The 22,662-nt window shown below is 38.4% G+C and overlaps 1 protein-coding gene across 3 annotated transcripts in view; it reads left to right on the forward strand.

Moving 5' to 3' along the window:
- Nucleotides 1-22,662, forward strand: part of LOC113024643 (voltage-dependent T-type calcium channel subunit alpha-1I-like) — a 264,807-nt gene that overhangs the window by 104,416 nt on the left and 137,729 nt on the right. For all 3 annotated transcript variants that reach the window (XM_026171859.1, XM_026171860.1, XM_026171858.1), the window contains exons 3-4: nucleotides 6,771-6,882; nucleotides 10,393-10,526. In XM_026171859.1, the coding sequence (XP_026027644.1) occupies nucleotides 6,771-6,882; nucleotides 10,393-10,526 (246 nt within the window). The remainder of the gene's footprint in view (nucleotides 1-6,770; nucleotides 6,883-10,392; nucleotides 10,527-22,662) is intronic.

The following is a 22,662-nucleotide window of genomic DNA, read 5'->3' on the forward strand; positions in this document are numbered from 1 at the left end:
ATCGATTGTGGGAGAGAGTATGAGCGTGCAGCGTTTAAAGCGTGGAAGTACTGACCTTACTTTGAGTTTGATTCCATAAAAAGTGACAAAAACATTAGCGTCCATTGTGCGTGGGAAGAAAACTTCTTTTTACAGCGAAAAAAAACCCTAAACTTCCAAGCAAGCACCGAGTGCGCAACGACGTAATGGGAAACTCACAGAGAAAGTCGCGGATTCTTCCACTGACCGCAGCACACCTGCACCAGGGTAAACCTCCGCCTACCGCAGTCCTGCTTTACAGGTGAAAATAGAGCAACAGGACCGCTGAGTCTTTGACTTTATTTATTTTCTGCTGTGTTTTACTTGCATCTATTTGAAAGACTGAGTGTAAAAACAAAAAATATTTTATTTTATGTGCTGGAATGTGCAGAAAATAGGTTTAAATGTTAAACTAATTTATTCAAGTCAGAGAATGTTGCATATAATTTAATTTTTGCTTGATGCATAAAGTTAAAAGATTAAAACTAATAAAACAAGTTAAAAAAGAGACTTTTCCATTTTATTACATTTTGTATGATGGATTATGTAGAAAAAGTAGAATTGGGCTGAAAGATCTATCGCTTTATCACCTCTTCAGGTTGTAAATCGTGTTTTTAAAAAGTAACTAAGTAACTAAGTAATTAATTACTTTTGAAAATAAGTAATCAGTAAAGTAACGGGATTACTTTTTGGGGGAAGTAATCAGTAATTAGTTACTGATTACTTTTTTCAAGTAACTTGACCAACACTGCTACTAAACAACTTGGCAGATATCAGACTTTTTTTAATAAAAAAAATCAGGAGGTGATATCAATCTAGAATAAAAGATTTAAAAAAGAGAAAAAAAACATCTGTTGTGCATTTTCTAATACCATCGAATGGTTTGAAGAGTTTATTTCACCACAGTACAGTTCTGAAATGTCTTAAAAAAACTATTATGAACTAAGTTAGTTTAATTTAGTTCATTTAAAGCAATTACTTCTTACTTTTCTGAAATATTCTCAACTTTCTCGCTGCGAATGAAATTAAATATTAGTCATACTGTAGCATGGGGGCGGGATCCTGTGAAGTTGGTGGGAGTCTTCGTCTTTATTACTGGGATTATCTTAATCTGCGGGAATGTAGACCTGTGTGGACGGGATTTCATGACAAATTAACTTTTACCAACCTGTCAGCACCTGTTTGGCTTTAGTGAGAAATGGCTAAGGAGAACTCCCACAGTTTTGCATGACTGTCTAGTTACAGGACTTAAAGTTACAGCAAGCTTTTTGCAACTCTGTTGTGTGCATTGTTCAGGGCTTAATAGTACACAGTGGAATATGTGAAGATAGACTAAAACAAACTTTTCTGACATTCAAAAATAAGATCTGTGCTATTGTTGTGAATATATTAATGATGAACATACTGTCCTTCACGCAGCGTCACGTAACTATATCGCCGCTCTGTTTCTCAGAAGTTGTTGAACTAATCCACTATTTTAAACTTCACACCTCCAGAACCTCCAGAGATTCTTGTTTAGTGTCAGTTTTTCCATGAATCTAAATATCACGCCTCTGTTTTAAAGCACAATCGTTCTGTATTGAAGCTTTTTTAATGAGGCAGAACATTTTATGTGGAAAGTGATGTTTCCAGCATATGAAAGAAAACCAGCTTAAAGACACCAAGTTACAAAATGAAATAACCTCCCCATAAACCCACCTCTTTCTCCTCTTTATTTCCCCGTTTCTCTCCATCCTTTTGTGCCAGTTTACTTCATTTGATAGTCGATTGGTTTCCATGGAAACCAGAGGTCGTTTGCCTCCTGCGTGTCTCTTTGGGAACAATAAAAACAAGGGAGGAAAGCAAGAGAGAGAGAAGGCAGAGAGACACTGAGGAATGGGTAGACAGAGTGACGCCATGCAGTGAGGTATTAAGAATTCATTTATCCCCCGCTGCCGCACACTTTCAGCCTCTAAGCTCTTTCCAGCTCTGTCACGCTGATGCTTTTGGCACATCCAAATCTTCTCGGTAGTGGTCTCCAGTGCCACTGCATTTTTATCTGGCCTTTTAAAAGAATCTTAGATTTGTTTCCTCCTGGCTGTATGATGTACTCTGTGAGGCTGGAAGAATGTAAAAAGGTTTAAGGAGCTGAAGACAGTCGATTTAATCAGTCAGTCTCAGAAGGACTATTTTGCAAGTGTTTCAAAATGAACTGATCAAGGATGCCTGTAATTTATAGGCTTAAACGTTTCCATCCTTTTAACAGTAAACATGAAAGCATCTTCAAGTAGGGCCGGGCCATATGAGGAAAATTCTATTTCACTTTTGTTTGTTTTTTTTAGTTTTTGCGATATCACGATGCGCAATATATATTGCAATATGTTTAAATAACCTGTTTAACCATTAGTGTTATATTTAACCACACGGAGAATATTCAATATATCGCCCATCCCTGTCTTCGAGCCAGTCAGTTGACAAGCACTGGGTAAGCATGTTAGTGTAATCACCTACTGTACAGTGCACATAATTGTGCTGTGTAATTGTACCTCCAGATCTTTTAATGGTGCTGTTTAGTGACCTGCATTGAATTACTGAAGGTGTTATAAGGAGCTTCTACTAGTGAGTGACAGCCGCTGGATGAATGCGAAGCAGACCGTGCTGAAAACAGCAGACGCTACTTTACAATTACTCCTGGAGAACAAAAAAAAATATGAAGGTTAAAAAATTCAGAAGGTGAAAGAGTTCTATGAAACTATTTCAGAGTTAATCTTCGAGCACCCGGTCTGTAATAGAGCTTTGCGCTTTGAATTTCACCTCATTTTCCTTCCAGTGTTGATGTGAGGTGCGTGTGCATGTCTGTGTGAGAGAGTAAAAAAAGATGGAGCCTCCTCCAAGGCACCTACACTAATTGACTCATTTTTCAGAAGTGGCGAGAGATAGACAGACACTTGCACATTGTTAAAGGCAGCTCATGTATAGGCGGAGTGAATTAGAAGGTAACTGGAAAGCTGGGCACTCCAGCAACACGCTAAAGAATGCATTTAGGAGTGAAAATGACCCCAGGATAATCCTAATAGTATTAGTCCAAAAGCTGTCATCATTACTTAGTGCGAGGAAAGAAGAAATGCTGACCTGCAATTTTGTCCAGCTATGCCTGGAAAGGCATTCGTGTTTTAGGGGGTGGATTCACAGACACTGCCTGGAGGTTCTCACATAGGCTCAGTGACACCTGAGGATGATATCTCTGTCCTCATTAGGAAGGGCTAGCTACACAAAAAGCTGAAGTGGTAAAAGTGTGTGTGTGTGTGTGTCTCTGTATGTGTGCGTGTGCGTGTGCGTGCGCTTGTAGAATGGTGATATAACTGGATTATTTGTTCCGTTACTGCATTTCCAATTGATTTTGCTACACCTCATCAATTATATTGATCCAAATATCAATAGCATCAATACCAACGCTGATATTATTATTGGATCGTGATAGGATTAATACTTTATTTCTGTATTAATCTGTCGTCTAACTTCAGGATGCAGCTCACAGAGTTGTGTTAAATTCCAGATGTCAAAACACAGGAAAAGCTGAAAGGTGTGTTTTGCTGTGTTAACTCATCACAGTGATTTACTGGTCATTAAAATGTGTTCAGAATTTGAAAATTGATAATAATTCATCCCATAACTCCTGACACACTGCTCTCCCCTACACACGCTGCCTACATGTTAAGCGTATTGATGCTGTTATCATACTGATCATCATACAGCAAAAGTTGCAAAGCTCTATACAGAAAAAGGAAAAAAGTAAATGGAATAAGAAAACACAGAGGGTCCATTAATCAGAGATATAATTATTAGTTCATGTTCAGAAGTAATCAGAATTCTAAAATCAATACTTAACAAGTCGTCTCTGTTTACCCTGCAATGACCTGGAATTTCAAGGATGGATGGATGGATTTCCAGTTAAAAATGTGAAATCTATTGTTGAAAAAAAATTGTAAAAGGATGAAGTTTGTTTTTTTAAATCCCTTTGACTTTTCACAATAATCTCATTATATTTGTTATATTTGTTAAATTGTAAGAAGAGAAGGATTAAATTAGATTATCTTCAAAACGATCAAAGAAAATATTTCAGTTAATACGGGAGTATGTGTTTGATTTATGAAAATTGAGAAAATGTCAAACATCCACATACACTGTGAAGATCATCAAGTATTTTTTATGTGTTTTCAAGCAAGTAGTGCATAAAGAGTGATTGAATCACAAAAGACCTAACCTATCACTGTGCCATTCTAATTGGTAGACACAGTACAAAGTTTGTATGTAATACTTGCCATCATGTTGGAACGTATAATTTCAAATGTTTCTATTTTTTTCCATATTAACAATGTAAAAATGACACATGCACATGTTAAGTGCCTATTTGTTACGCTGTTGTTGCTTTCAACCCTGGCTATGCATATAATACTCAGAACTTTGCATACAGTTATTTAAATATCATTTTTTCTGTGTAACTGTTTAAAAAGCTGTCATGCAGTTAATTGATCCATGCATTTGATGGTCTATGACAGATCTTTCCTCTTAACCATGTGTCATGTCTGCTTTGCAGCTGTTAGCCTGTTGGATGTCGATAATAAACATGCCACCCTGCGGTGAAAATTTCTCTTTACATGATCCCTGTCAGCTGACGCGTATTGACTTAATGTTTGATTTAATGTGAAACCTAATGTGCCCAAGTGTGTGTGTGTGTACATGAATCTGTGCTAAAGTGTGGGCGGGTGATTTGAGTGTTATGTGTTTGAACCTGTTGGTTATTTTGCACGTGCATATGTGTGCGGCTTTCCGCTCATATGTGTTTGGAGAAGTGGGTGTTTGTGTGTGGCTCTCTGTCTTTGTGTTTATGTGTATGCATGTGCTTTGCCCACTCAAAGCCTATCTTTATCCATCCTGCGATATCTAAAGTGGTCCATCTTCTTGTGGGAAGGTTCAGGCAGGGCCAAGACGAGCGTGTTGAGAAGTTAATGTTTTCAGGAGACTCTCTGTGTGTCTTGCTGAAGCTGCACCTGTCCTGCTGACTGTGTATGTCAAGCTGCTCGGGGAGTGTTTCAGCTTCCTGTTCTGTATAGCCTCCAGGAGGGATTGGACCTCCTGGGCTATTACAGCACATCGTCCTTCTCATACTTGTTAGCTGAGCATTGCATTCCCTCCACGAACACATGGTGAATGAATTTTGAATCACTTCCTCTTGCTCTTTCTTTGCCAATACTGTTTGATTTTTCCTCTTCAGTCTGCTCCATTTAACTTTTCTCAGAACAAGTGTTGTTCAGGTTTTGGTTCACTCACAATATTCAGCATCGTCACACATTTTCTGACATTTGCTATGCAGGATTTTGATTACTCACGTCATAGAGGATTTTCCTATTAGAAACCACTGAAACAGTAGGGCTCCAGCATCTTGCTGGCAGACAGTAGATGGTGCCGTTCAGTTCTATGAAATGTCTCTGCAGCATCTGATGCATCTCATTTGTCTTGATGATTTAGATGGCTTTGGGGTGCATAAGTGAGTGTCAGCAGAGTGATGAAGTTAAATAAGAAAAGTGCATTTTTCATAGAGTATGTCATAGATATCGCGCATTACACTTTCTAATACTACCGCAGTCTCCTGTGTCAGTGAGGATTAACTTTTATGGAGCGATCAAAGAAAACTATGGCAGGTTTTTAAAATTGGATTTTCTTCTTCTTCTGTTATTGCCATAGTTTTCATAGCAGTTATAAAAAATAATGCTGACTCTGAGAACCCATCATAGAATATAAAAGCAATCTGCAGATATAAGAGTGTTGCTTAAAAAAAAAGAAACACTAAAAACACTATGGTAGGAATTGACTGCTGTTCTGTAGCAGAAGATGGACTGAATTATAAATTATACTATATTTGCACATTTTGCATCTTGCACGTCTTCGTCCTGTCTCGTCTACAATATCCTTACAAAAACTTGAACCTGGTATTCAATACCTACTGCACTATACATTTTGTATTGTTTCTGTCCTGTCTTTGTTTATTGTACAGTTATTGTACAGTTAACATTATAGTATTTCATAGCATTGTATAGTTAGTAATTAGTACCATTTTATCCCTTAATTTTACCGAAATTTAGCACATTATTTATTTGTAATTCCTAGTTTTAAATCATAAATCACATAAAGATATGTTTTTTATATTCTTATGATTACACCAAGGGGTGCTTGGGTGAAGCAGCATTTTTATTACGCTGTAAACTGTTGTATTGACAATAAAGCTCTTGTTCAGTTTAGACCATATACCTCCTTTCCAGTCAGAATCTGAACATGCTATTAGCCATTTAAAGCCCGAACCGTGAAATGATTGCCGGAAAAATCAATTTTTTTAAACGGAGTGTTTATTAAACCTTTTGGCATTTTAAAAAATGTTTGGCTTTTCTGGACAATTTGTTGGTTAAAGATTTATTCTGCAATTTATTTGTGTTTTTTTAGGGGGGGGGGGGGGGGGGGGGAATCACACATGTAAAAGTAAAAAAAAGTCATGTATGTACATGACACACTTGGAGTTAAGAGGTTAGTAGCTGGAGAACTGAGTTAGCAGAAAGGGTTACTTTTGTTATTTGTTTCTATTCTCTCATCATTTTTTAAATGAGGTGTCTTCATAGAGTTTCTTTTGTTTAAAGTACGAATGACCCATTTTCCCTTCACCGGAACATAAAGTCTTGGCTTTCCCTTTGTGAGTTCTCCTTAACCAGATGTGTCTCTACATGGTTCGAACGTGTGAGTATGATGGTGATCCTTTTGAACTGTGTTACCCTGGGAATGTACCAGCCCTGTGAGAACATCGACTGCTCCTCAGACCGATGCCAGATACTACAGGTACAACGCAAACGTGCACGAAATCCACCCCTAGCTTGTAGCAACATCCCATATAGTCTCAAAGGAAACTGTATGTGTGCTCTTAACAGTGCCTTGTGTGTGTGTGTGTGTGTGTGTGTGTGTGTGTGTGTGTGTGTGTGTGCTATTTTGTTTTTATGCAATCATTTCATATGAATTCTACTTCCTATGGACACATGAACATGTGGTTCTGATAAAAATATGTTTGATCCCATAGACGTCTGTTAAGTAAAGCAATACAGACTCTTTTCTTTTGCTGCTTGGAGACGAGTTGTGTTTAGATGCATAGTCTCTCTCATGAGGTCCATTCTGAGCCAGGAAAATCCCTCTGATAACATAAATATTCCTTTTAAAGTGATGTATGAGCTACAGGTGTTGAGGGACCTCTTTAAAGGGTCCTAAAAGTCAAAGGGACCAGTTAGACTGGTTTATGTTCTGTATATTTGATTCGAATCGCACGGTCATATTGCAGAAAAGAAGATAGAAACACACACTGATACATCCAAACTCAGCTTTATCCCAACCTTACCTCATTTGCCCATCATGCTCTTCTTCCCCCCATGCTGGGCACTGTACCTGCTTGCACTGACTCACTGCTAGCTTGCGGTCTTTATGCTGCAGCGAGCATGACTCTGTCATGTATGGCACCTCTGCAGCTTCACTTATCATTTGGCAGGACACCGAATCTCTTCTCACTTATGTCAAAGGTGGCTCGAGTGGGTATAACATCTGTGCTAGAGCCTGCGCGCATATGCCTTCCGTCTGCCGGGGCAAAGAGCTTGCTGAATCACACGCAATGCACACGAGGCACTGCACACATCATATAGCATAGCAGCAAACGTAGACGCACACAGTAGATTGATTCAAGTGTCTGTGGGGGGGTGGGGGGGTTGTTGAGTTGGATCTAATAGAATTTCTCCTCCAAGTATCTATAGACCCTATTCAGTATGAGCATGGATTTAGTGGGCTACAGCCCCACAGTCAATACGCTGCTCTCAGAAAATCTAGTGTTCAATAACATGATCTCCATGCTGGCTCAGCAGCGAAATCTATAAGCTCTAACAAATGTGGGCTGAGAGACCTTTGGAGGCTTAGGTGGCCACTAGCAGGCATTGTTGGATGATGGATGAGTGCAAGTCCATTGTTGTGCAAAAGTGTTGAGCTACCCCTCCTCTCTTTGGAATTTTTTGAAAACGCAGATTTTTCTATTTGTTTGGGCCTTTCATCCACACGTAAACGGCGTTATCGATCACTGAAAATGGAGATTTTTAAAAACTCCGTTTTTGCGTTTAAGTGTGGACGAGGAAAATGGGGATTTACTCATGCAGCATCAAAGTCGTCTTCACTCAGGATAGAGACAAAATGCTGTTGCTGTTAATCTGACTATCTGCAGTTTTTACACACGCAGTTACTGTCCCTCCATTTAGAAAGACAGAGGTGTGACATAGCAAACTTCTACACTGGGGGTTCGGGGAGGGGAATGAAAAAATAAAGTCAGATGTTTTAGAGAGTTGCAGAAATGGCACGAGACATAAGTGCTTTTCACCATTTGCTAAAGTCTCCCTTGGGTTAGCAAACATTACCGAAGGTAGCACCACATCCATCTTTCCAGCAAAGGTCAAGGTTGGAAAGTCTGACCACTCCTCATTAGTAAGCTGGTCTGGCATACCTGCACTAAATAGGATGCATGTTTTCAGCAGCAAACAAGTCAGGAAACAAAGATCCACCTTAATGGTTCAGATTTGGATCACGTCGCTTGCAGTACGTCGCTCTGAAAATCAAATTACAGGCAACACTGAGCGTGTCAGTTTGTCTCTAATCCCCCAGTATGAACAGAAAGGAGCTCCAGCTAATCTAGGCTTTTTGCACACAACAGCATCGACGAGCTGAATTCTTGGATTTGTTTAAGTGTGTTTTTCTTTTCTTTTTTTATTAGATGCTTGATAAAAGCTATGTGAGGTGTGAGGATTTCGACGTGAGGCTTACCTCTGATTACTGCGCAGAATAATTGTTTTCCATTACTTCACCTTTTAAGGAAACCTGTTGATTTGAGCTTGACGGCATTTGGATGATGTCATGGAAGAAGCGTCTTTGCTGCCATCAGTTTGCTTTTCACACACAACATCATCTTACTGTGTGCAGACAAACAGTCTGTCTCATTCATCAGGAAATCTGTTAAATTTGTGCTTGTACATTAGGCATGTTACATTTAGAGGAAATATGTACTGTATAATGGATCTTTAGAGCTGTTGCTAAAGCAAACCAAAATACAACAAAATTCATTGATATTGAGTTTTACTGCCTGTTATGGTAAAAGTTATGGACCTGGAACCAATTAATGGAGGATTGTAGAAGAAGTGATAAATCATTTAGCACAAAATGAATAGATGAGTTTATTCAATTGTAGACATAAAGCCTAAAAGGGCCTACGGCCACTCAGAGGATCTAAAAACTGTGTTTATAATTTGTGTCAAAATAAATCTAGTTGGAACCTTAACTTCAATTTTTCTACATGTAGTGTTGATATACTGTATTTTCCACACTATAAGGCGCACTTAAGATCCTTAAATTTTCTCAAAAAACGACAGTGCGCCTTATGTATGAATTCTGGTTGTGCTTGCTGACCTCGAACCGATTTTATGTGGTACACGGCGCTCAAACATCTGTCAAAACATGTTTTAGTGTGACTTTGGTAAGCAAGAAGCTGCACCGCTTGATGGATTGTGGGAGCATTACGGCTACTGTAGTCAGGAGACTCGCGGAGTGATCTGGGTCCTAAACTCCGTCTGTTCAGGTCTCAAAGTCAAACGAACACTGCACACTGTGAGTTAAAAACTGCCTAAATTCTTTCATCTTTAATAAAATGATCAGAGTTGCTGCTTCACCAGGTGTAACAAATAAGTTTAACATCCATGAAAACAGAATCTATTAAATTTAGCAGAGTTAGAAGTTAGCAGGAAGTTAGCTCGCTAGTTTCCACCTAAACATGATATACCATGTTCTGACTGAGGGATTTCTGAAAAAATTAAAATGTACAGCTCTGCTATCACTTCCAACATAAATGAAAACTAAACAGGCATTTGCCAAGTGGTTTTATTTATTTATCCGTGCATGTGTGTGTGTGTGTGTGTGTGTACATTTGCATCTGCTTGTCTATGAGATGCAAGGCCTTTTCACACACATGCATTGTTTATTTAATGTAATCCGTTTTTCAGTGTTAAACCTATAAAGAAATGACGATTCTCCTGGTCACCGTTTCCATGAAACTTAAAAAAACAGGCAAAAAAAAAAAGAATTATGAGTTCAAACGATGATTAAAGTCAGTTAGTTTCACTTTTGCACGCTAAATTTAACAGACGTCTCTCTCTGTGATCTTTTTGTTTCCATCCCAACAATGATTCATCATTCCTGCTGCCAAAAGCAGCCAGAAATGACGTTTTTCCTTATGTTTTCCCTTATTAACACCTCGTATCTCTGTTTCTTTTCTGTCAGGCCTTCGATGCGTTCATCTACATCTTCTTTGCTATGGAGATGGTTGTAAAAATGATCGCTCTGGGGATCTTTGGTCGACGCTGTTACCTCGGGGACACGTGGAACAGGCTGGATTTCTTTATCGTCATGGCAGGGTGAGGACCTTCTGTTCCATTTATCTGACTCCTCTTTCCACATCAGGAGACTCACACGGGTGGGAGCGCTGAAGGGTTTTCTCCCAAACACATGTCTTGACAGCTATAACATCAACAACAAAAACAAATAAATAAAATGTAAAAAAATAATAAAGGGAAAGTATGAACTCATGCATTGTGGGTCAATGTAATGCTAATTAAATATACCCAAAGAGCTACACTTAAACATTAGCTGATTCTTTTTCAGTAATTTTCACTGTTCCTCTTCGGTCTGCTAATATAACTTGTAAATGTTTCATTCCACATTTAAACTAGAGCTCTCACACAGAGAGTGTTTGAATTATTCGAAAGTTCAAATATTTAATTATGGTCAATTCTGTTTCGCTTCTGTTTAAAGGCCAGGTTCCAAATCCCTTTTTGGCTCATCCTTTTTTGTCTTCCTCTACAATTCACAATCCACTGTGCTGCGATGCGTAGCCAATCAAGTCGGTGTTACAAATGTAACATGGCAGTGGGTATTAACGTGTGGATAGTAACTGGCTCTCACTTGGGACGTGACTGGCAGTAACACAGTGATGATGCGACTCAGCTGAGCTAATCATCTTAATGGAACCTATTGAATGAGCTGAAATTACCCAGCCACAAATTCTGTCAGGGTTACTGATGTCTCGAAGGGATACCTTTAAATGGTAAAAAAAAAAAAGGTATGAAATATTTTTCTTTGGACAAAGTCAGCCATTAAATGTGTGTGTGCTTTTTTTGTTAACTCTACTGAGCTTTTGTGCAACTAAGGGATTACCGACTCCTGATGCTAATCCTAACCCACTCCAGTGTACCAAGTATAATTTTGTTCACTTGTCTCATTAGTAGTGATTTCCCACTCTCTGCAGCTTAGTTAAATCCCTTGTTATGACCATCTATAATGTTTCTCTTTTAATCGCAGTGAATTGCTCAGTTTCTTGGAGCACTGGTGGTAGAGGTGGGCCAGTCGATCCAGTAGTATTGATACCAACACTGATACTGGTATCGGATCGATACTAACGTGACAGGATCGATACTTTGTGTCTGTCCTCTAAGTTCATGATGTGCTGCACCCTGGTGAACCTTTTTGGATGTATACCCTGTAGCACATTTCAGTAACAGAAGTTGACCCAAAGTGCTTTAGAGACAGGAACATTTATATTTTACATCTCCAAAAAAATCCCAGTTTAAAATATACATGAGAAGTTGAAAAGTTTTGTTTGTGATTGTGTTCAGAATTTGCAAATTGATGATGATGAATCACGAATGACACATTGTTCTCTCCTACATAAGCTGCCTTTACAGGTTAAAAATGTTGGTATTTCTATTGGCAATACAGGCTCTGCATTTACTTGGTAACAGACTTATACCAAAATTTGCAGTGTCGCACAGCACTAGTAGGTTGTGGTTGGGGGCGTTTTGTTTTGTTTTTCTAATTATGTAATGTCTTTTTATTAATATGATCTGACTGAAATGCCAATTTTAGAATAGATGTTTGCATTTGAAAGGACATGACGAGGACACTGCCTGTCTGAAAGTTACAGTTTGTAATGTTAACATTGTCGCCTCTTTCAAAAATATTAAGGATGTTTTTAAAATCTGGTTCATTTAGTTAATTTGGTCTAGAACTGTGGAAGGGCTGTTGCATTTTACCTCTCGTCCGCTTCACACCAAACATTTAAGTTTGGTTATTTTTTTCACCTATTAAAGGGTAATGAACAGCTGATTTGCTAGTCAGTGCTGTCGTATCATGAACAGAGTCAGAGCACATGGTACAACAGCAGGAAATACAATGTTGCTGTACTTTACCTTTTATGGTTTTAGAATTTAGCCATAAAGAGCTCATAATGTCTACACTGCACGTGCAGCTCATATTTAGAGAACAATGGTTGACGGAGACCAAATAGTAGGGCTGGGCGATATGACCCAAAATTCATATCTCGATATTTTTTAGCTGGCTGGCGATATAAGATATATATCTCGATATATTTTTTTAAAGCCATAAAGTAAGAACAAGAAGAGAGTTCTTAGTCAAAGCTGTGTCCCAGATGTCACACAGGCACTTTTATTAACATAGAGCAGATGTACATAAAATTTACTCAAAAATAAATTATGAGCATTTATTAAATAATAATGCTCCATAAATAAAAGAAAACAATGTTGTTTTTGTGCATAACAAAAAGCTCACAATTGTGCAATCAAAATGTAAACTAAAAGACGCTGAGCGTAATAACAAAGAGACAGATTTCACAGCTGCTCTGTTCCCAACTTGTACTGCGTGACTGACAGCCTGGAGTTTGAAATCCGCTTCGCAACCACGTCTCTTAACAGGTGCCATTTATGGTCCTTATACACAGTAGGGTAATATTACGTTGAAGCACAGTACGTATCACTCCGCGAGGCTCAGCCGTAATCCTCCGACAATCCATCAAGCGGTGCAGCTCCGTAGCTGACCAAAGTCGTACTAAAACATTTTTGACAGATTGCTGAGCGCCGTGTTCCGCATAAAATCGGTTCGCGGCCATCAAGCACAACCAGAATTCATACATTAGGTGCGCTGTCAACTTTTGAGAAAATGAAAGGATTTTAGTCCGTGCAGCACCTCTGGGCTGCATGGCGTTAGCGTGGTTAGCTCGTTAGCGTGGTTAGCTAGCTAACACATTGACGCCGTCCAGCCCCACGCACAGGGCGATGCGCAGTAACTCGTTAACGGAGATTTGCCGTGTCCATCTTGTCGCTTCCTGCAGGTGAAGCGATGGGGGAGGAGGGGGAGTTGTGTTCAGTGAAGGAGAGGCGAGGCCGAGTAACGTTGCGTAGAGACGGAAGTGGACGAAAGAGAGGCAAACTTGCGGCTCCACAAGTATAATTATAACGTAACATAGACTATATCGATATAAAGGATATTGTCAGATCTTATATCTCGTATAAAAATATATCGATATTTTTTAAAAACTCGATATATCGCCCAGCTCTACCAAATAGTGACATCTGTTGTTAAAGACGGATACGATAACGGCCAAAATGAAAATTATGATTATTTTGGACATTAGTGAGATCATGATTATTTATCTCAGTTATTGGTTGATTTGTTGAATTGTGCGTAAACATTTTTTCAGCCCTGCTTTTTCACCTAAAGTCGGTGAAACTCATACAATAAAAATAAAGGCAAATACAAAAACTGTACCAAGATTTTACTCAAAATTAATTTTCTGTATTACTTTCACTTTCTACATTATGCTACACTCCTGTTAATAAAACCATCTCTCCACACAGAAGGCCTGATCACCTGGTCTCTTAGAAGCAAAATATAAAATCTCTCTCTATTCCCCTCTTTGTCATGTTGTATACAGCACAGCTATTGGAAAAGTAATTGCTTGAGGAGATAATATGGCTTTTGTCCAGTGACTATTTTTCCTGAAGCCTTTGCTACTGAGAGTATTTAGTGTATACTTATCTTTGGCCATTATGTTGGTGATTTCAGTACATCTTTGTGAGATGGATCAATATGCGGACGTGCCACACGGGCTCGCATTTGTGGAGTTCTGTGCTGATGTTGGGTGATTCCTGTTAGCAGCCATTGCGTTGGTTTTCTTGGACGTGTGTTTGTAGTGTGCTTTCAGGTGGTAGGATAGCTCCAAACAATGAACGGTATTCCGAAGGACAAGCTCTTCACCTTCAGCTGTATCTGTCTTTTAATTTAGCATTAGTAGGACAGACTACAGCAACAAACATGGTGCATAGTGCAGGTAACAGCTGTGATTGGCACATATAGTGCATGCTCATTGTCAGGCAGTGACTTAGGAACCAACTTGATGTGATGAAGCACGCATTGTCACTATTGGTCTATTGCGTTCATTTAATCATGGGAAGCCAAAATTTGATTAATATCTGCTTATCTCCTGACACAGTGGGACATAATGGTTTCTAAGTGACTGATGCTGTGATACATATTAAAAAATTATGATAGCTTTTAATAAACAGCTATAGCTCAGGAGGTGAAACGTGGTTGTATACTAGCTAAAAGGTTGGTGGTTCAATCCCTGTTTTCTTGGGCAAGATATTGAAGCTAAAGATGCTCCCGGTATGAGTGTGAGTGCGTGTATGAAGGTTAGGAAGCACTTCGATAAAGAAACAGTCCTTGTATTAATACGTGTGTGTGTGTGTAAATGAAGCATGTAGTAGAAAACCCTTTGAGTGCTCAGTCAGTTTACCATTTAATAACACGCTCAGATTTAATAGCTGTTACGCTATTCCATTTATGCTAAGCTTACATCAGCTCTTGCACCTAAAGTTCCTATTGAGCAAAGCCAGATCTTTGTTTTCAGGTCAGCAGTTATAAGGCTCCGGCTCACATTTGACTTTATCAGTTCAAGTTACCATCAGTTAATTATGGGTTTTCTTACATTATTTCAGACAGTACAAAGTTAGACATTTGTTTCTGTATACACACAGAAAGACAAGTAGCAGTTTATTTTTTTTACTGCATCTTGTCATCTGCTCTGATTAAGGCAGCCAATAGTGTTTTATTACATCAGAAGCTGGAGGCCGGGCTACGAAAACATACTATTACAAAATTGAGAAAAATCAAAACTCAGACAACATCAAAGCAACCAAGCAAACAAGGAAATTGACATAACACAAAATCCACTTGAGAGAATATTTACAAGGACAACTTCAAAGTTTCATAAAAATACATGTTATGTACTCAGATTGTATTAACATTAGTCTGTGTTCTTGTTCCAAAAACCAAGAACTTAGCGTTTATACTAACCGGTTAAATTAGCTGGAACCGTGCTGTTGTCTGTAAGTTAGGGCCACTGCGTTTAGAGGCAATCAACAAAGGAGCTCTGAAACATCTGCTTCCTGCTGAATTTCACTGTGTAATCCACAAAGAGCAGCAGTCACATTAGAAATGATTGTGAGTTGTGATTCTTTTCTCCACGATTAGTCGTAGGGATTCCCCAACTGCAGAGTCTAATCCTAACCCTCTACAATGTAGGTATAGACTTGTACTTCAATGAGTACTTTTTAGTTTCTTACTAAGATTACATTTCATAGCCTGTACTTTTTAACATTTACTTGAGTAAAGACACTGCATTAGCACTTCAACTTTTAGTTGAGTATTTCAAACACAGGTATCTGCACTTCTACTTAAATGAAGCCACATCATTTCCTTAAAGATTAATAAAGTAGCATTCTGATTCTGATAAAGAATGTCTGTATTTTTGGCACCACTGGCCACAGAACATTGAAGTATGCTTAATTACACTTTCCTGTCCACAGGGTGGTACATTCTAAATTACAGTATTCACACGGTGCCAATGCTATATAATTAAGGATGCAGACTCAAAACTCTAAAAGTCCTAACTTCAGTAGATCCAGTCACTAAATAGGAAGTTTTCACAAAGGTATATAACAGCTAGGTGCCCCTAACAGCTGCACGTGATTAAGTGTGATCAGAAATCTTGGCACTTTGCTGATCTGAAGCATTCAGGCCTCACAATGCACCCTGGTGCCGAATGTGACGAAACAGCAAACAAACAACAAACTGTTTGAAACAAAAAAGGAAGAATCAAGGTTCCTGTGACCCAGTCAAAGTACAAATCTCAGCTGGACTAAAATGATTTGGTGGGACCTTAAGAGATCTGCGAATAAATGAATGGCCGCCAGTGGGCCATAATTCTTGCATAACGATGTGAGAGGCTTACATAGTCTTACAGGGCAGGATTATTTCAACTTATTGCTGAGGAAGTGCTTCTACAAGTTACTGAATCATGGGCTGTACTTGGTTTTTCCCAGGACCGCATGGAGTCCTGTTAAAAGTTTCTGCTTCACATCACTTTTGTAAAATGGGTTCCATCAGTTTGTCAGCTCCATTATGAGTAACTGTACCTGTTAGTCATACTTTGACAAGCTTCTCAAAATGTTACAATGAGTACAGACCAGCTTGAAAACAATAGTTCACGTTTAAAACTAAATAACCTGTACCTATACCCACTGCCTTTATTATATTTTTGTGTTTCTGTGGGTCCCAAATTATTTTTTGTGTGACCGTCTTTATTTTTTAATAGTCTTTCTCAAAAAATTAATAATCCAAAGAGCAAATAATCCAAAATACAAAAGATTTGTACAAAACAACAAAAAAGTTGATTCTCTTTGTGTTGGAATCCATGCTTATATCGTTGAAAGTTCCTATTACTAATGCATGCCAGTCTTCCTACTTACTTAATGTACTTTAGTTACACTATTATAGGAATTGTAAGTATTTTTTTTACAAATAATTGAAGATATCATGCTCACTAATACTTTAAATTGCTAAATTCAGTCAAATTGTAGCTTTCTGCCATAAAGTTTCCTTTTGTGGCTTTTTAATTTCCTCTGCATTCATCCTCTCCTTTTTTGATTTTCACTTTCAGAGAATGGGGCCAATTTTTCATTCGGTTTCACTGAAATAGTTTCTCCAGATTTTCCAGCTTTACAGTCACTGGCCCTGAGGCTACAGAAGATTCTGCTTCCACCATCGAGCTTCCTTTTAATATTTGATCTAGTCCTTTTTTCCTCAAATCCAAAAAATCAGCACACAATGCCTCATCATCATTTCTTTGCATCAGCCCGCAATGTTCATGCATGCATGGTATGGAAGAGATACTGCCATCATCACCAATTACTCCCTAGTCGTGCGTCCACCACATGCAGCGTGCTTAGCGACAAGGAGGAGGGGGGACATGATAAAACGTTGCACCCCTGGGAACTAGTTTACTGCAAACACAAACAGTAGGCGAGCTGCAGGGAAGGGATTAGGAGCAGTGTGAGGCTCACACCAGGCTCAGCTTAGCTTGCCTGTAGAGCTGAACCCTGCACACAGTTAGTGAGGGAATATTGTTCGAACTGCATGTTTTTGTGTGTTGACTGCTCTTGGTAGATGCCAAAATTAGTCCAAAAGTTGCCTTTTTATAAACTCTCTTTAATAACCCCTTGCTCCAACTACATGCCTCCATTAGTGATGTGAAAGGCTGCAGGCAATCATCTTGTGTAAAAGATGTATTTTTATGAGGAAATGTTCTGTACATTGATATATAGCTAAAGAATAAGCTCCTCAAACACAAAATCGACTCTTAAAAGTGTCTAAAGTTAAGCTTGCAAACCTTTCTTCACTTGTGAAAACCAGTTGGCAGGCTTTGAAGGGCAAATTGATAATAGATTGATTTGTGCACATGCATGCAGTGATGCCTCTTCTTTCACTCCTACTATGCCACATTTAAAACCTATTACTGTATAAAATAGTGCTGAATACAGTGAAGTTTATGAAGCTAGCGTTGGTTTTTAGTCATTTTTCCATTCATCCTTATTCTTTGAGGCCTGGCAGAGCTGAAGTGGTGATGGAAGTCTGCGTATTAAGAGCACTGTATTTTATTTTTCAGTCTATCTGCTGAGAGACAGGAGAAGAAAATTAGCTAGTAGCTAAATCTGGCACATTGTGTTTATTCTGATTAGGCTTGCTGATTAGAGGAATGGTTTATTTGAAGAGTTTTAGCCAGGACAGTGCAGAAATAGTACTGGTGAAGGTTATGATGTCGTGGCCTGATAGATTTGTGGGAGTGGGAGTCTTTTTCACACATAAACGTTAGTCATGGATTATCGAATACATACTTCCCTTAGGCAGTAGTTTTCATTTTCATTGCTATGCAGATGAAACCTAAATTTATCTCTGAAACCAGATAAAATAAATCAATTGCCATCATGGAGATTTTTGTTCTCTGCTGTTAAATTCTGAGTTTATTGGAGTTTATTTGGCACTTTTTCTTCTTCATGTATGCTGTATAGTGTTTTATAGTTTATACCTGACAGGTTTTGTTGTTAAGTGTCCTTGTTTCTTGTTCTTCTGCTACTGTGTAATGTGAGTTTAGTGTTTCTATTTTGATCCCTTGCGTTGTAGTCTAGCTTTCCCAGCATCCTTTTGTGTTTTGTCAAGTCCCCAACTCTGTCAGTTACTTGCATTAGGTTATCTTTTTCCATCTTTTTTGTCTTGTGTTTGGTTTCAATTCCTTTAAAAGTTAATTTATTAGTTTCGGCTCCGTCTTTCCACTCTAGTGTGTCATCTATACCTAATTACTTTCTATATCTATTTAAAGCCTCAAGTCGTCTTTGTTCCTTGTTGAGTTGTACTGTGTTCTCGCTTTGCTCATGTCAAGTGTGGTTCCCTGCATTGTTTTTACTCAAATCTCAGATTTTAAGTTTGGTGATAAAACATAGCTTGGCTCTTGGTGGCAGTAATAAAATTTCTTCCAATGAGTGACGCTGATCCTAATTCGTTGCAACGCTGCATTATTCCATTTGCCTAAAGCAGAGTGGACAGTGAGCGTTTGAGAGAATAAAAGAAATACACACTAAAGCAAATGAATGCATTAGCATTAGCATTATACAAGGTTGTCTTTACTGACTTAATGGCATCTGTCTCGTGTCTATTGTTCAGCATTAAAGTTTTTTTTCACTCACATGAGGAATGTGTTTGTCTGTAGAAAACTAAAGCTGGGTGCACACCTCACAAATGTCAGACTGATCATGATTGTGATTTGAGTGTATTGACTGATTCGGCTGAGCTAGATTGGGTCCTTTCCAGGTTTAGTTGATGTTAGCAGTTGACAGGTTAAGGAATTGAGTGTGTGGTTTAAGTGTAAAATAATTTCTCTCCTCCTCAACCTAGCCCTCATTAATCAAGCTGGAGTTTCTAACCAAAATTGTTTAGATTTCTGCTTTAAATGTAACTGGATTACTAAAGCTGTAATTTTCTCCATCGCGGCCCATGTAAGAGGTGAAGTGTATGCTTCAGTGTGAGCGTATCCTTCTGCGATAATGTGTTTTTAGGGATAATGTTAGAGAGGTTATCGGTGAACGCAGGCTGAGCTTTGTACCTCCTCTCTCAGGATACATTTAGTCTCTCAGCTCCATGTCCTCTATCTGTCTCTAGCAGTCAGCCAAGGAAGCATGACAGGAGGTAAAAACATGCTGTGTTTTGAGGATACGACAAGGGAAAAAGAAGAGATATCAAAGCTAAATGTCAGGGTTCATAAATTTACACATTTTACACTTTAAAAGCATTTCTTTAAAACCCATGTTTCTCAGGCTCTTGCAGGTTTACTTGACTGTTGTTCCAAACTTAGTTGAAATGCTCCTGTCAAGTCATCAGTTTGCTAATTGCTTAGTAGTGTGACTGTTGCTCAAGCTACAGATGTTTGCATGATTATCTCCTGATGTAAAAAGCTGCACACTTTCACTTGCTAAGACATTAGCCCCAGAAGTTTTAATGAGCCTATGTTCCAACTGACTGCCAAACTGCTTAGATTTTGTCTGGTCTTTAAGGTAGAACTGGAAGATTCGTTTCTATAACTTTATGTGGTCTGATGCTTCACTTACACTGGACTTTTCCTGAGTTGTGGTGGTTCCTTGCCAATAGCACCACTAACAGTTAATGGTGGAATATCTAACGGGGAAGAATTTTCACAACCTGAGTTGCATCCTAATATACTACCAGTCAAATTCGGTAGACCCTTTCCTGGCACGGTGCATGGCTATGTGCTTGATTTTATGCAGTTATGCAATTGGATGAAAACACCTAAATTCAAAGATTAGGAGGTGTGGCACAATACTTTTGTCCATATAGTGGACAAACCGAGCTGAATGAGCTTGTGAGGCCCCAAGGCTGGATTTTGTGTTTCCTACCTGTTGCAGTTTAGAGACGTCTCATAACCACCATACTGTGAAAGGAATCTGTACAACATAGCTATTTCATATAGTCAATAAAATGTATGTCTGTCTAACATAATAACACTTACATCTAGGCAACATATTTGCTGTTGTTTGTATGGTTTAGTGGTTGGTTTTAGTTGAAGGAGCTCCTGAGATACTTGCATCAGCCTCCATCTACAGTGACAGCTGTGTCACGATGGTCAGATTATACTTGTCTAAACAAAGTTTCCCATTCTTTGGTCTTGCCATCTGTTTCTCACACTTCACATATTACAAATATGTAAAGCTTTGTTTTGTACGCAGTAGATTTAGAAACTGTGTAACAAGCGTATGTTTGCATTATACATCAGCCGTCTCCCCCGTGACATACACTGAAAGGTGGCAAACCGTACACTGGTAAGCACAGCAGATGGGAGGCCATAATTGATTCTTATTTGCATTGACATGACTATATGTATAAATATAGTCATGCCATATATATCACATGTTCGCCCTCTCGTTTGACTGAAATATGAGCTGTCCACTGTTAACTTTTCTCTCTTAAAAATGACTTAGCTTTTTTTTTTCCTGGGTTTACAGTTACATAAACACAATAAAAACTTTATGATGTGATGGAACATCATGTCACCCAAGGAAGCAAGCATCTATTCTTCTAGTACAACAATCCATCAGTAAATCTAAAGACTGGCAAAGGTATAGCGTTCAGTGTTGTTGAAAGAATTTCAAAGTGAAAGTGCTGCAGAGAGATACTCATTCATCTATTTGTGCTTTTTGTTGTTGTTCATTTCTTCTCACAAGGATATTTCTATTGATGCAAACATGAGTCAGGTGGCTTAGTAATAGAAAAACCAGCAAGTATAAAGAAAAAAGCTGTTGGGTTGTGAGGTTCCATTAATCAGATAAAACTCATTGCAGACATCTACCAGACTGGGATATGTTGAGTTTGGAAGATGGGTCTATGCTTTAAACTTTATGCCATGTCTCTTTTGAGACATTGTGAGTGATTTTGCCAGTGCACTGCTATTTATTTATGTTTTAGTGTTGATACAGCTCACACCGATGGAAAGAGATTCACGATAATCATTAAAACTCAAATCACTTTTATCTGTATTATCAATATGTTTGCTTCCTACATTATATTTACCCGATACAGTGTGCAAGCTTGAGCAGCTTTAGATGTTTAGATTCTTTTCCACCACACAGTATCATCAGAGAGGCGTCTAATCCCAAATCCTTTCTGCAGCATGACCCCAAACATAGGGCTAGAGTCATGAAGAACTTTGTTCAGCATCAAGAAGTGCTGCGACAGATGGCCTGTCCCCCGCAGAGGCCTTATCTCCACATCATGGAGTCAGTCTGGGATTACATGAAGTAACGCAGGAACAGTTTTGCCAATGAACTGTCGCAATAAACAAGACCAGTTGATTGTTATTATTATTGTTGTTGTTGCTGTATTCATGCAGGTAAGCTAACTGAAAGTTTTACTTTGGTGATGGTTGTTCTAATTAACATTAATATAACTAAGTTCAAAATCAATCATTTCTCTTTGATATCAGTTTGATTTCAGGGTAATCAGAATGTTTCTATTTCTAAATTGAAGGCTGCTGAGGAGCAAAAATAATCTAGTTACTCTGTTCATGCTCATGAACATATGATAATATAATCAAGGCTTTGCCAAACCTGTGAAACAGTCTATTCCTCTTTACTGAATCTGTCTTCATGCTCTGCAGAGAAATAACTAGTATTTCTATGGTGGGACTCAAACATGGGGTGAACAGTCACTTGTTACAGAAACTATACATTCATTTATTTAGCATCTTTAGCTTGCTTCGCTAAGATATAGCTAGTATAAGGAGGTATGTAATGTATAATGTATGATCTTGCTTTAAACTTGACCTTCTGAAAACTATCAAGGACTAGGTGGGACTTTGATGAGACACCCCAAAGCCAAAGGGGTGAAGGCGAACAGCTGAATGAGAGACTTAAACACCCAAAAGGATTTCAGGCACCAAAAACTAGTTCATAAAGTTTAGACACCATAAATGACTTGGTTAGCTTTAGGTACCAACAGTATTAGAGTTGGTCCCTGAAACTACTCAGAATGTTGTAAAATGATTGTTTTGTGAATTTTCTAAACCCATATTTTATTCACAGTAGAACATGAAAATCTTTTTCGAGCCGTGCTTTATTGTTTCCTAGAATTGAACATTTTCTCAGTTTAAGGATTTTATTTAGTTCTGTGTTCTGTTGTGAAGAAAATGTTTTTTCTGTTTTTATTGACACAACATTTTTTTTTTTTTTGAAATATGGTTGGAATTTTCATTCGAAATGCTCTTACTCTGAGTAAAAACTGTATCACTGTTGCCAC

The sequence above is a fragment of the Astatotilapia calliptera genome, chromosome 6 (genome assembly GCF_900246225.1).
Source record: "Astatotilapia calliptera chromosome 6, fAstCal1.2, whole genome shotgun sequence".
Taxonomy (NCBI): domain Eukaryota; kingdom Metazoa; phylum Chordata; class Actinopteri; order Cichliformes; family Cichlidae; genus Astatotilapia; species Astatotilapia calliptera.